The sequence below is a fragment of the Meleagris gallopavo genome, chromosome 16 (genome assembly GCF_905368555.1).
Source record: "Meleagris gallopavo chromosome 16, MGAL_WU_HG_1.1, whole genome shotgun sequence".
Lineage (NCBI taxonomy): Eukaryota > Metazoa > Chordata > Aves > Galliformes > Phasianidae > Meleagris > Meleagris gallopavo.
The window spans coordinates 12,984,710-12,999,526 of NC_139419.1; the positions used below are offsets into that span (position 1 = coordinate 12,984,710).

Here is a 14,817-nt window from a genome sequence, read left to right on the forward strand (position 1 = left end):
TGATACCCCTGGGCCTGAGCATCCCTTAGCTCCCTCCATCATCTCCCACTCACCCATCAGATCTCATCTTTTGCAACTCTGACACAAGGGAACCTCAATATTCCTCCCCCCACCCCCCGATCTTTTGTCTATAATGAGACTCCTGTGAGCATCTTTTGTGGATCTGCAGGCTGCTGAAGTGCCAGTGAAGCTTAAATTGCTTCCAGCTGTGCGGCTGCACCTTTAATTGCTCTAATTGCTGTTTGGCTTTGCAGTCTGCTGATGGGAGCAGAGCTGCAGTGTGATGCTGTGGGCTTGGATGGATGGATGGACAGACAGACTGTGGCCGTGTGCTCTGGAAAAGAAGTGAATCTGAAGCTGTTCCCTTGTCCTGGGAGATGCTTCCAAGCCCAGTGTTTCTTGCTTGGGCACATGGTTAAGCACAAATGAAGTGTTCTCATTTGTAAGCATCTCGAGGACTCCAATGAAGGTATTATTTCTTCACTGTGGGGAGGGTGGGTGCCTTTTTACTTCTCCTGTTAGCTTTTGGCTCTGAGCTCTTTGAAAGGGCCCTTTTTTGTGTCTGGGAATGGCTTAGGAGCATATCACACTGCGGGCAGATCTCTGTGATAACATCAGTGGCTGTAATCAGACCGATGGATCGCCCATCAGAGCTCAAAGGCTGCGTGGGGATGCCCATACCCCATCCACCAGCTCCTCTCAGAAACCTTTTTTATCCACTCTGCCTTCTGGCACGGAGGTATTTTGGAAGCTCACGTACAGCCCAAAGCCCGGGCAGGAGGGCAGGGAGCAGAGCCGGGTCCTGGCAGAGGACTGAGGGTGGTGGGGGTTCTTATCTCTGCTACCTGCTGGGGGCTTTGGACCCACAGCACTGGCTGGGTGAGCAGGGAGGAGCCCCTGTGCAGGGCTGTGCTCTGAGCAGAGGCTGAATCCTGGAAGCATTGCTCCCAGTGAGGAGCAGGGTGGGCTGTTCTCAGGGCTGTAAGCAGCAGAATGGATCCGGGACCCCTGGGATGGGGCTGCAGCAGTTCTGCACTTGGAGCCATCCTGACACTGCTTCAGCTATAAACACTTCCAGAGCGTTTCAGAGCTCTGCTATCATTATGTAACCCAATACAGCCGGTAATTGAGAGCCATTACACCAATTGCCTGCGTAATTTCTCTCAATTTTACCCCTGTTTCGACTTCCCCTTGCTTCTTGTGCTCGGATGGGATTGGCTTTGAACCTGGCACTGGGACAGGGAGCGATGCTCTGCACCCCATGTGCTGCACCCACCCGGGTTCCCTATGGAGAGGCACCGGACCGGTTCCTCCGCGTGAGCATGAGCAATTCTGAGCTGGGTGAAGCCGTATCACATTCCAGAACGTGGCACTTCCCTGTGCTTTTGCTCCCTGCAGCACAGCTGGGGGCCGGCAGCACGCTGCCAGCATTACAGCAGCTCGGGGCCACGAGTGGGATGGGGCTGTGCTTTGCTATCTCGCTGCTGTGCTCGGGTTGTTCATCTCTCCTGCTGACACAGATAGCAGATTTGTCCTTGGGGAACGGTGTATCCTGTGCTTCCAGCAACTCCTGCACGCCAAAAGCATTTCCCTCTCCGACAATAGTGCTGTTCTCAGTGCAGCTCTGCTGGCTGTGCTCCCGTCTGGTGCAGCAGCACCTCCCCGTGCTCAGCCCCATCCCGCAGAGCCCCCCGGAGCCCCTTTCCACCTCCATTCAGGAAGGAGCAAAACCCAATGCCAGGAGCTGGAGCTGGGTGACCTGGCAGGGGAAATCTGCTCGCTGGACTCCAGCAGGAAGCTCAGGCTGAGCAGGAGGAGCTCGAAGCTGTACTTGCAGGACAGAAGCTTTCAAGGGCAGGAAGCAGGCAGGGAGCATTCCCCGGCAGCTCTGCCGTGCTGTGGGACTGGGGGCTGCAGGAAGACCTGCGGGCTGAGGGGCAGTGAGGTGGATGAGCATCATCCAGCTTCTTGTAGGGGTGTTATAGGGTCGGTGTTTGCAGCTTGCAGCCCTCAGTCCCCTGTATGTGACCCCCCCAGCACACATGGGCTTGTTGGTGTCTGTGCAGCTTGCTGTCATGCTGCAGGAGTGGGAGCCTTGCTGTCATGCTGCAGGAGTGGGAGCCTTGCACGACACCTCCTGTTCCTCTGGGTGCAGCCAGGCGTTTGGAGGGGTGAGAACAGATTTCCCCTGTCATTAGAAGGACAAAAGCTGGGAAACAAAACCTTCCCCATCCTGGAGGGCTGGAGGGAGAAGAACTTTTTCAAGTTTGGTTAAACAAATGAACGTGTTTATTACGGAGCTGGAGTGCTTGGCAGGGATAGGGAATCTGGAACGCTTAAGGCAAAAGCAATTAAGTTTGGATACAAGCATTTCAGTGTAACTTCTCATTCCCGTTGGTGTTTTCAAGCTGCCCTCAAAGCTGTTCCCTTAAGTGTTGTTGCTGCAGCGTAAAAGCAATTGATGCACAACTTAGTCATACCTGAGAATGAGTTTATAAGCACGACGGAGCTTGGTTGGAGGAGGTGCAGGGAACCCATGGAGCTACACGGTCCAAAAGCCCCATAACCCCAACCGTTCTGAAGGGGAGGATATTGTCAGGTTGGATATTGGGGAAAAGTTATTCTCTGAAAGAGCAGTGCTGCAGTGGCACTGCTGCACAGGAGTGATGGGGCCAATGCCCATGGAGGTGTTCCAGAACTGCGGGCAGGGGGCACAGTGGGGTTGGACCTGGGGATCTGAGAGGTCTTCTCCAACCTGAGTGATTCTGCACAGCTGGGGGGGTTTCTGCCAGCATCAAATCAGCTGGATGTGGGAACCGTGGGCTCTGCACTGAGCTCTGCCTGGATGTCCTGCTTTGTTCTGCTCCGTAGGGATGGCAGGAGGGGTCCTCAGCATCCTCACTGGTGTTGTTAGGCTTGGGAGCAGGGCCTGGCCAGGCACAACCTGCTGCCTTCCTCCCAGGGCTCCGTGGAGGGCAGTGCCTGCAGCAGCCCTGGCCAAGTGCCACTGCTCACAGAATAAATAATGCAGCTTTTGTGCTGCTTCCTCACAATTGACCATTGCCTCTCCCTGTAATGAGATCTGCCCCCCTGGGGGGTAGTTTAGAGGTTAGTTAATTAGGTGTAATTGCAGCATGAGAGAAGCCTGTTGTGGGGTTCTGCCTGCTTGCTGCAGTGCCAGATCCTTTAACAAATGGTGGAGTGAGTTCCTATGAACGTTGTTGGGGCAGATGGAACCCCGAGCTGCCAGCGTGGCAGCACGCATGGCTGGTGCCAGTGGAACTACAGAGGTGCAGTGCTGGGAAGGGCATTTCTGCTCTGGGTTCTGTACAGCCCTGTTCAGATCACAGCAGCATCCTGGGACACACGTTGGATGGAGAGACACTGAGTTCTGCTCACAGCGTTTGCACACCCAGCACACGGGGATGGTCGTGGACTTAGCGCAGACAAATGCAGCATTAGGAGGGATCCGTTCATTTCAGCTGATCACATTGCAGCTTGTTGACTCAGTGCATTGGGGCAGTGCAGTCTGCAGGCTGTGCAGTGCCTGGGGGTCTGGCAGCAGGAGCACAGTGCTGCCAACACATTGCACGTCTCCAAAGGTAAAGAACACAACTTCTAACTTCTGTAATTAGCATTTAAAAACATATGTATGTATATATATATAATCTTTCTTTCTTGGGTGTAGCCTCCAGAGGCAAAGTGGCAATCCACAAATGAAGACACCTATTAGTGCCCTCCAGTAGCAGGGCAGAGCTGCTGCATCACAAGCAGGATTGCTCCTCACTGCATGCGCTGTTGAACCCTGTGCAGCACCTCAGGCTGAAGAGCTGGGTAGCCATAAGGAGGAGAGCATCCAGCCAGGGCCCTGCCTTGCTTATCAGAGCATTGATAACAAAAAGTCCCGGAGTTTGGCATAAATGTCAGTGTGGCACTCGGCTTTCGTTCTGCTAAAGTTCTGTGGGCTGCCCAATGTCTGCTGCCACAATCCTGCAGGCTGGGCTGTGCTGCAAAGCAGGCAGACGTGGTAGGGCAGCCTGCAATGCAAAGGCTGTGGGTGAGCAGAGGGGTGGGCTGGCTGAGGCTGAGCAGAAGGCTCAGGCTGGCTTTGGGAGGGAAGGTGGAAGCAGAGGCTGCTAACAGCTCAGCAGCTGGATTAGAGCAAGGTTTTGTGCCGTGTTGGCTGAGCGTGCAGATGTGTGAGGAGCGATGGCTGGATGTGCAGCGACTTGCAAAGCTGCTCAATCAGCTATAGAAAAAAAAAAAAAACTATAGGAAACCAATCCACTCTGGGGTCAGGTCTGGCTGGGGGCAGCAGTGAGGACGGGTGGGTAACCGGAGCTGCTGGGCTGTGTGTGGCTGTGTGTTTTCTCTGCCCACCGCAGCCTCAGCAGGAATGCAGTCCTGGGGCTCCGTCCTCTTATAAGTGAAATAGTGATGTGTTCTGATCTGCTCCCAGGTTCCCAGCAGTCCCCAGTCAGCACTGGCTGCTGCCATCGGGTCAGAGCGTGAGGCTGAGTTGTAGGATTGAATATCCTGAGCTGGAAGGGGCCCACGAGGACCATCAAGGGCAGCTCCTGGCTCCACACACCCAAATCTAAACCCTGCATCTGAGATTCCTGGGGGAACGTCTTCGTCTGGTGGTTGTATTTAAGCTAAAGCCAAGTCCCAGCCAGCAGTGTGTTGTGTTGGGATCCAGTCTGCTCGCTCCATTGAGGTCTTGTCCCTCAGTGAGCTGCTCTACTGCTGTTGGTTGCTCAAGCAGTGGTTGTGTGGTCCTGCTGCATCCATCCATCCACCAGCTGTGGATGCAGCATCCACCAGAGGCCCACTGCTTCCTTTTCCTGCTCCTTGGGCTGCTGTGCTGGCAGGGAATCCCTTCCCTTCCTGGAGAACCCCTGGTCATGCAGCTGCCAAGCCTTTGTGTCAATATGAACTTGGAATTGTCACCAGTGGCTTAGCTGAGGAGCAAAACCTGTTGCTTTTTGGAAGGCAGAATGCCCTTCCTATGGGCAGAGCTCTGGGGTACAGGGCAGGAGGTAGCAGTGTGGCTGGCGGAGCAGGAGGTTCTGGCCCTGCTGTTAAGGTGCCCACTGGCCTCCATCCCCCTGCCCCTCTGCTCCCATCCCCATTGCAGGCTTCTCTTTGGGGCCAGCTGGGTCGGCTCCCCAGAGCAGCAGCTGGGTGATACTTAACCATGGTTTACATCTCTCATTTTCACCCAGGGTTCAGATGGGCTGTTTAAGCCATGCTGTCCTCTCCGACCCTTCAGTGCTCTGTTTCAGGCTCCTCTCTGCAGACAGGACCATGAGGAACCACTTGGATTTTGCTCTCTGAGTGCTCCCTTCCCTGTCTCCAGCACTGGAATTGCCCTTGCAGTGCCCTGGGACATCCCAGCCCATGGGATGGATGGCATGTCCCCTTGTCCCCTCCTTGCTCACTGCCCTGTCCCGTCCTCCCTTCAGGCATCATCTCACTGTGCAAACATTTCAGCTATGTGGCCTAAATTTCTAACGTGAAACAATCCATCACCACCAAGCCTTTTTAGCTGGGCCCTCCGACTGGGCAGCCTGATAATGAGTTTTCCCAGTTACAACAGGACCTCTCCTAAAGCACAGAAATGGTGAACCCTCCGAGGTAACACTGCTGTTGTGCTTGCAGGTGAAGGAGCTGACCAGATACCTCGATCCCAGCGGACTCGGAGTCATCAGCTTTGAGGATTTCCACCGTGGGATCAGAGCTATCAGGAATGGAGGTGAGCTGGGTGCTGTGCTGCTGATGGGTCGTGCTGTGTTGTGTGTTCTGGGTGCTGTTGTTCTGACTGTGGCTGGGAGGGTCAGTGTGCACCAAGGACTTCTCGGATGCTGCCCTTGGTCTGCTTGGCACAAGAGCTCCCATAGTGACACAGTAACGCTGTGTTACCTGGCTGGATGGCTGAAGGAAGGAGGAAAAAAAAAAAAAAAAAAGCCAATCAAACAATAAAATAATCCTCAAAAACACAGAGACATCTTTCAATATGTGATTCATCTCAAAGACAAACACTGGAAGGTCGTTTGGGGGCATGGGTGTTGGTAAGGGCATGGGAAACACTGGGAGGCTCCTAGCGAGCAGATGTAACTTTACATGTGCAAATAGGAAGTGTCACATTTGCACGTTAATCCATTCTGTTTACAGAAGGGCTTGTCTTAAATTTCAGCTCTGCTTTGGTGCAGCAATGTGTGTGTGCTGCACGTGGAGCCTGCTCCTGAGCACCATCACCATCTACAGCCATTGCTTCCCAGACAAACCAACTCGTTTTGGGGGTGGAAACCCTCTGAAAAGGTTTTGTTGGTTGCCCACCCCTCCTTCCTATCCTACAGCCTGTCTGTGTGCAGCCCTGCCCGCAGCAGTGAGCATTGCAGCTCCCAGTTTCCCTGATGCAGGAGGAAATGCATCATGCTATTAATTTGTAATAAATTGCCACTGGAGTCGGGCGTGTTTGTGAAAGCTCTGGCTTGTGTTTCTCTTCAATAATTCATCACTCCAGTATTGTGTCGTATTAATTGAATGGAAAAAAGCAGATCTGGGTGAAGCTTTTAAGATCCTATTTATTAACCTAGTAAGAGATTGCTGCGTGTTTATTGCAGTGGTTAAGCATGGCAGATCTCTCTTATGTTGCAGGCACTGAATTGCTATGAGAAAAGCAGAGTCAAGCCTCACCAGCAGGGCTGTTCATGTTGAAATGAACGTGAGGGTTCGTTGCTGCTGTTGAGGTGCCCAGTATTGATCATCCCTTTGCAAAGACAGAAGCCCGCTGCTGGGAGTACCTTTTAATGAGGCTTTGTTAACTAGCTGGGCCTCTTTGTAGCTGGAGAGAGTCCTGTTGTATTTCCTGGTAGCCTGCAGCTCTTTGGTCCTTTGCTACAAGTGGGAGCTGATATAAGATTTGTGGTTCCTGGGGGGTTTCCCATTGCTCCCAGCTGTCCTGGGTGATGGTGATTGCACAGTGCTGTGGCTGAAGGAAAGCATGGGGGGTGGCAGTGTCCCATAGCACACATGTCCCATGTGGTCCCTTTGTGTCCCGCCCCAGCATCGCAGGCAGCCTCACTAATGAGCTGGGTGCTGATTTGGGAGGAAGGAGGTGGTGCTTTGCTCCCTGCACATGGGGGAGAATGGAAGGAGGAACCCTTCTTGGAAAGCTTGGACCTCACAGTGCCTGCCATAGTGCTGGTAAGGGCTTATTTCAAGGGATGTTCTGCTTTCTTTCCCTTTCCCCACCTCCTGGAGGCTCTCCCTAGGGAATAGCTGTGATTTTCCTCAGCTCCTAGAGACCAACCTGGCAAACTGAAGGCAAGCTTACAAAACTAGCAAAACCTGTATTGTCAGCTGCTTTTCTTACACCTGCCTCCGTGTCCGGCTGGCCTTTATGCACAGGGAGGGTGCTGCACCCTCACTCCTGTTGCCTTGCCAGCTGCCTGGGCTGCAGAACACAGTGCTGTGCCATCTGCCCGCTGTGGTGGAGCAGTGCTGTGGGTCTGAGCCTTGCTGCTGTCAGCTGCTCTCCAGCAGGTGATGCCAACCATGGGGAAAAGGAGCGGGATCGGAGATTGTAATGAGAAGACCTTAGCCTGGTGTGACTGCCTTACCTTCCACCCTTCCCAAAGAGAAGACTTAATGGGAGGACGTGGTCCTCAGCTTTACTGACAGAGAGCGAAGAACCACCCCTTTTAAATGTGTTTACCCTTCTTTTTTTCCTCCTGTTGTGTTATGTTTAAAGCCTCTTTCCTTCCCTGTGTGGATCCCATCTCTGCTTGGATTCACTCAGTCTCCAAGCAGGCGTGCTGCAGGCATTCAAGGCCAGGCTGGATGTGGCTGTGGGCAGCCTGGTCTGCTGGTTGGCAGCCCTGCACATGGCAGGGGGTTGAAACTAGACGATCCTTGTGGTCCTTTTCAACCCAGGCCATTCTATGCTCTATGAGAAAAAAAGTGAGGAATTGCATGCGAGCTGCTTGGAAAACTCAGCACAGGACTAAGATGTGGATGGAATGGGGGCTGAAAAGCCAGCCAACCCCAGGGCCGGAGCTCTGGGCAGTGCCCTGCTGCAGGCAGGGCTGGCTGCCGAGCTCAGTTCAGGTTACTGCTGTTGGAAGCAGGGCAGGGTGTGTTCCTGGAGCCCACAGCATCGTCGGACCGCTGCTCACCCCAAACAAAAGCAGCTCTGTGCAGCCAGGGCGGCCCTGAGCCATTGGGGGGGGCGGAGGATGGAAATAGTCAAATCTTGTTTCTTTCTTTAAAAAAAAAAAATAATAATAATAATAAAATATTGAGCTAAAAGCTCTTTGGATTTGGAAAGATGGAAAATCCAGCTGCGGAGCCAACACCCAAACCTGGAAGCTGTAACGGAGTTCCTGCCTGCGGGAAGCGCTGGCTGCAGTGAGTGGGGCACTGGTTGGGGGATGCTGCCTGGGAGCTGTGGGGCTGGGAGCTGTGGGGCTGGGAGCTGCCCTGCTGACATGGCTCTGCCCCAGCTGTGCAGCACGCTGGTGAAGGTATCTGCCCCATCTGGCAAGGTGTGCCACCGCCTGCTTCATGTGTAGCACCTTTCTTTGTAGGATCTGCATTGCAGATGGCTTCTGCTCTGCGAAATGAAAGCTTTCCTTGCAGAAGGATAATTCCAGAAGCTGAAGCGTGCATTCCCTCCCAATCCAGCAGTTATTTTCTGAGGCTGCGTTTGTGCAGCAATAAATATGGCAGCGTTTGCAATGGGATGCTGCTAACGTCAGAGCCTGCTGCTGTCAGCAGGGCTGCCTGCGCCCCGTTTGCCATGCGAGGTGTTTGCTTTTTAATAGGTGAGACCTCACCGAAGCTCAGCAGATGGAAGGAGGGCTCCCGTGTGCACTGAATGACTCGGAGAGCATCTGGCACTGCTGGGAACGCTTCGCACTTCGGCGATCTGCTGATCTCTTTATCCCTGCACTGCTGCAGTCAGTGCATTCCCACCGATCCCACCCGTTCCTCCCGTCAGGGAGACAACTCGTGGTGGCTGAAGGGACAGCAGATGCCTCTGTGTTTGGCTGTCACTCACGGCACCGGGGCTGCCGTGAATGGGAAATCAAGGTTGATTCATGAGCAAGAATGAGGTCGGAATTGCTCTGATTGCGTCTCTGCATCTTGCTCTGCTCTGCCGTATGCTGTTTGTTGGGATGAGGGGTTTATGAGGGTAGCTGTTAATTCAGCCACCGAAAGGAGTGAAGACTTAAATGCTGTATTGAAATGCATATTTAAGAGGGGGGAAATCTTCCTGCTGCTCTTTGTAGTGCTACTCGTTGCAGATCAGACTTCACATCCTCGCGGCGCAGAGGGATGCTCCAAGCAGTTGCTGTGCTTGTTAAGTGTGGAGCCCAAGTGTTTGCAGTCTGTGACCCCTTCTGCTGGGAGCAAGAAGCTGAGCCTTTCTTGGAAGAGCTGGGCTTGGTTTTCTCTTGGAACAGTGCTGCTTCAACGATTGGCTTGGAAACCACCGAGCACGTCCCTATGAGCCAGCTTCTGCTCCCAGGAGCCCCAAGTGCTGCCCGACACGTGCAGCTGCTGGGCCAGCTTCAAAGGGGATGCTTCCTCAGGTGCCTGTTGCCAAACCCTTTATCACCCCCCTAGAAACAAGGGGAAAGCTGCACCTGCTTGGACTGTGCTTGAAAACGGTACCTCTGTGTGGCTCTCGCCTTGCAGGGCTGGGGTTCTGCAAGCTCCAAATGCAGGCCTCCCCGCGATGGCGTGAGCAGCGATGTGCTCTGCAAGGGCTGACATGCTGCAGGGAGCACTGCTGGCTTGCATTTCCCTTAATTGACGTCAAGAATCGGGCTTGTTCGTGTCCGTACCTTGGCAGCTCAGAGGAGGGTTGCATCAGAGCTGAAGCTGGCCTGCCCCGTGCCTTAGCAGGGAGGGTGTCTTCCCAAAACCAGCCTGGCAAGCAGCACAGTGCAGTGACCTACTTCTGGGAGAAGCACAGGAGTGTTGCAGAAGCTGTGTCCGGAGGCCTCGCAGCTCTGCCATGGGAATGGCAGGGAGTTACTCAGAAGTGCTGCTGTAAAGCTGCCGTTAAGGCTGAGCAGCCCTTGGGCTCAGCAGGATGTGAGATTTGCCCAGGAATCTCCTGCCATTTTCAGGATTCTTTCCTTATGAATGTTTTCACTGCGTATGCCAGAGGAATACTTGCTGTAGCAGAGTGTAACAGGCAACACACAAAATCTGAGGGATACCTGCTTCACAGCAATGTGGAGCTGCCTCTGGTTTATCACTGCAAATGGCTGCTCCATGATCAGATCATCTCCTCGGCCCTGGAGAGCAGCTAGGGCTGCAGCCTCAGCCTAGCTAAAAAAAAAAACATTTCTTCTCCACTTCTGCTGTTCTGGACATAGTTTTGTTCATGCAGTCAATAGAAGTCAGCAGGAACACTTCTGTTGAGCCAGGGGGATCTGGAGAGCATCACTGCTGCCACCTCTCAGCCCCTTGGATCCACTCTGAGGTGTAGCTGCTGGCTTTAAGATGCTTTGAACACAGAGCCAAGGATGATTAAGTTCTTTACAGAGTGGTGAGGTGCTGGAACAGCTGCCCAGAGAGGCTGTGGATCCCCATCCATCCCTGGAGGTGTTCAAGGCCAGGTTGGATGGGGCCCTGGGCAACCTGGGCTGGTATTAAATGGGGAGGTTGGTGGCCCTGCATGTGGCGGGGGGTTGGAGATTCATGATCCTTGAGGTCCCTTCCAACCCTGGCCATTCTGTGATGCCAGTGGATTTTGGAGGCTGGGAGCTGCACACTGCTCTGGCATGGCCAGCAGCAGGGGATGTGCTGCAGTGGACATGGTAGCTCCTGGCAGCACGACCATGCTGGCCTCGGAGGTGTGAGGTGGGCTGGGTGCTCCCTTCAGGCACAGCTCAGTGTCTCTCCTCATGTGATGCATTTTCTTCCCTCGGTTCACCACAAATGCAGGTTGAGTTCTGCTCAGGACGCTGCATTCTTCTGTCCTCTGAGCTCAAGCCTGCCTGTTTTATAGATCACTATATTTAGTTTTTACTGCTGATTTTGTAACTTACCTAGATTCAGAGGCACTGTGCTAATACTTAGCTTGGAGCACAGTATTCCAGGTGTTTGTAGGCACGGTGCCGGGTTGGTTTGAGCTGGGTTGTTTGGTTGCTCCAGGGAGGAGCTCTGAGCTGGGGCTGGTTGGGGGTCTGTGGTGGGACAGTGCTGTGCCCTGGCACAAGGCTGGCAGCGAGGAGGCGGAAGACAGCTTGCTTTTGGGGCACATTTGGGCTCCTGGGGCGGTGTGTTCTTTACTTTTATTCTGCACATGAGACCATGCGCAGACATGAGGTTCCTCAAATTGCCTGCTGCCTGAATCAGGCAAGTTTGGGTTGGAAGGGATCCTTAAGACCAACCCGTTCCAACCCCCTGCTGTAGTCAGGGCCACCTCCAGAGCCCTCACTGCCCCATCCAGCCTGGCCTTGGGTGCTTCCAGGCGGAGGGCATGCTGCCTTCCCCACTGGCACTGGGCGCAAGATCTCCTGAGCACTGTCGCGTTTCACACTTGCCTTGTTTCCAAGCAGCATGCCCGTGGAGACAGTGGTTGCCCTCTTTATTACAGCCAGCCGTGGCTTCCTGCTGCCTTCCTGCTGTCTGTGCTGGCCAGCTTTATTACCGAGCTGAATAATTCAGGTCTGTTAGCTGCACGTAATCCAGACTGTTGGGATCGCTCTGAGTTTGTGGCTCTGTGGCTTGCAGCAGTATGTGTTGGCAGATGACTTAAATACTTCTGAAAGGCTCTGTTTTTCTAGGTCATTCCTACACGGAGCCGATAAAACTGGCTCTGTTTCTGACCCGTGTGGCACTACAGCTCTTCGCTCAAGGTGCCTTTTCACCAAAACGCTGTCTTTTGAAAGCAGTTTTTGGAATCTATTTCAGGAGCCTTCTGCACCCCGTGCCTTCTTTTCCTGCAGCTCCGCGCTGTGCTGCGTTTCCTGAAAAGCCCATCGCAGCTCCCAGCCCTTCTGAGGAGCACCGAGACGATGGAGAGAGCATTTCTGGCTGCTCTGTGAGCTCAGCACAAATGCAGCCCCATGCAGAGCCTGGGACAGCACTCAGGAAAGCAGGAAATTGGATGTGGAGGGGAAAAGGGAGCACTGTGGCTGGACCTGCAACAGTACAAAGCCAGAAGCTCCCACCTCCGGGCTGTGCTCAGTGCTATCTGCCTGGGATGTGATCTTTGGTGGGGTTTGAATGGTCCCATGCTGGGCAGTGGGGAACTTCAGGGGTAGGAATAGGTGTCAGAGCGATGCTGCGGAGGTCTCATCATCGATAAAATCGCTTTTTTCCCCTCCCAATTTCACCTTAGCTTCACTGGGTGATGTAACTATGCCCGGTCTTGTTGGTTCCAGCAGTACCTTCTGTATGTTCTGCATCAGCATTGCTGTCTTGCCACAGTAATTTAAGTAAAGCTTTATCTAGGTGCCCGGTGCCCTGCTCATGTATTCCAGTCTAATAAATCAGTGCAATGAATTTGGGAGGAAGGTGTAATGTGTAGCATATTGCCTCTTTGCGGGAAGGCTGTTGGGCTGAAAGCTCCCTGCAGGGGTTTGCCGGAGCCTGGTTTGCAGCTTTGGGATTTGGGGATGTGATGGGACAGGCACCTGTAGCACTGAAGTGTAGGGGCAGCCTTTGGGATGGGCATGTCCTGATGTCCTGAGGAAGGGACGTTGCCTCCCTGTGTTGGAAGGAGGCAGCTCCAAGTGTGCTGCACCACTTGTGCCCTCGGAGGGAAGGAGGATGCTGAAGGAAATCGGGGCTGAACATAGCAGGTGCACATCTGCTTGTGGCGGGGGGGTGGGCGGTGGGGAAGGGATGTGGCATGGGCTTGGAGGAGAGCAGAGTGCTGCTGGGGTTTGTGCTCCCAGCCATCCCTCACTGTGTGCTGCTGGGGCAGGGCTGCGTGGTGTGGAACTGCTGCTGCCATCCTGCACCTGGCAGAGCAGTGAGGGGCTCTTGGGTTTGGGGCTCCTTTGGATGGGAATTTGGAGGCTTAATGCAGCCTATTGAGCCGGGAGACTCGCAGGCGAGCTCTCCATGGCAACTCTACCCTATACACAAAGCACCATATGGCTTTTTAGGAGGGGGAGGGAATGGGTTGAGCAGAAAATTCAACCTTTGTTGTTTGTTGTTTTGTTCCTTTTGGCTCTCCCAGTGGAGCAGGGGGAGATGGGAGCATCACGCGCTGTCCCCCGGGTGTGCCACCAGCAAGGGACATCTCCAAGGGTCCCCTTGCTCTTGGTGATGGAGCTGGCCGTGCAAATGAGCCCTGCTGGTGCACAGAGCAGCCAGATGGAGCAGCCAGCCTTGGGCTCACCCTGTGCCAAAGGGCTCCTCGGTGCTGGTTTGGGCAGAGCTATGCTGAAGGCAGCTGATGGCAGTGAGCTGCGTGCCCACGTTTTCTACCTCTGCTTCCAAAGGGAGCTGGCAGCTTTCTCCTGATTGCAAATCCTCCCTTTACAAGCCCCTCAGGAAGGAATGAGCTGAATAAATAACTTTATCTGTGCCTGTAGGAAATCAGGAGGTTTTCGTGCCTCTAGTTAGAGGGGGAGGAAAAAAAGCAACGGAGGGATGAGCAGAAAGGATCAGCCTGCGTCTGCTCTGCCTCCTCCAGGGTACCCCTGGCTCCTGGGGGGGCATGCTGGGGCTGCTGGCCTCGGTCATCATGAGAGGTGGCTGTTTGTCCCTGCTGTGTGCTGGCAGTGTGACACACTGTGAGCTCTCCTGGCAGTGGGCAGAAGGCCTCTTGGTGAGCAGGTGCCTGTCCCCATCCCCGTGGGAGCTGCCACCGAGGTGGCTCTTATGTCTGCACAGAGAGCAGATGATTAATGGGAAGAATCTCAAGTATAGGCTGCACGGTGCTCTGCCCAGGGAAAGGTAGGTAAATGTATAAGAGAGAGCCCTCAGCAACGTGCTCAGGAGCCCCAGCAGCAGGGATCAGCCCTCGCCCAGCGCAGGGACTGACTGCAAACAAGAGCATCTTTCATCTGCTGGAGCCACAGCCCTGCAGCATGCTCGTTCAGAGCAGTCACTGCGTGCCCATTTCTGGAAAAGCGATCTGCCTTGTTCCTGGCTTTGATTTGCAGCCACATCCTTGGGCTCAGGGCTCACGTCAGTCCCTGCACTGCCTTCTCACAGCCCCAGCTGATGGCACCAGCGAGGGTGATTGGGAGCAGCAGGTGAGTGGAGGGCTCTGCTGCCCCATGCCTGCAGCACTTGGCTCAGCTCTGGCTGCATCCCCTCCCATCCTCAGCCTCCAGTGGCTGCAGAAAGCCTGTCCCTCCTAAGCCCATGGGATCACAGAGCTTCCCTGGGAGCTCAGCGTAAGGCTGCCCAGCCAGGCTTATGGACACTGAGCACGGTGCTGCAGTGCTCACAGCTCCGAGCTGTGTGGGTTCCAGCCTGCTATTTATTTTGGGACTGCAGCAGCTGATCTTGATTTGGTATTTCCAGTCTGCAATGTAGGTCGTGTGCTGGATCGGGCATTAGCTGTTGCTTGAGGGAGCACAGGGAATTTGTGCTTTTTTGCTCTGTCAGAGGGCTTGGAGCAATGCTGACCCGCACAGCTCCAGCTGCGTTTGGGGGTGGGCAGAGGAGAAGGAGGAGGAGGGGAGGGGGGTTTAAAGACACCTTCTTGAAAGCTCCCATTCTGCTGTCCTTCTGCGAGGGCGGCTCCTGCTGTGCCTGGGCACGGGAGGAGCAGGCATGACAAGAGCTTGGGTGCAGCCTGCCTTCCCTCCCTGCTGTTCCCATGGTAGT

At 54.3% G+C, this 14,817-nt stretch overlaps 1 protein-coding gene across 2 annotated transcripts in view; it reads left to right on the plus strand.

Moving 5' to 3' along the window:
• Positions 1–14,817, plus strand: part of RAB11FIP3 (RAB11 family interacting protein 3) — a 44,569-nt gene that overhangs the window by 2,582 nt on the left and 27,170 nt on the right. For both annotated transcript variants that reach the window (XM_085237639.1, XM_085237640.1), the window contains exon 2: positions 5,662–5,755. In XM_085237639.1, the coding sequence (XP_085093765.1) occupies positions 5,662–5,755 (94 nt within the window). The remainder of the gene's footprint in view (positions 1–5,661; positions 5,756–14,817) is intronic.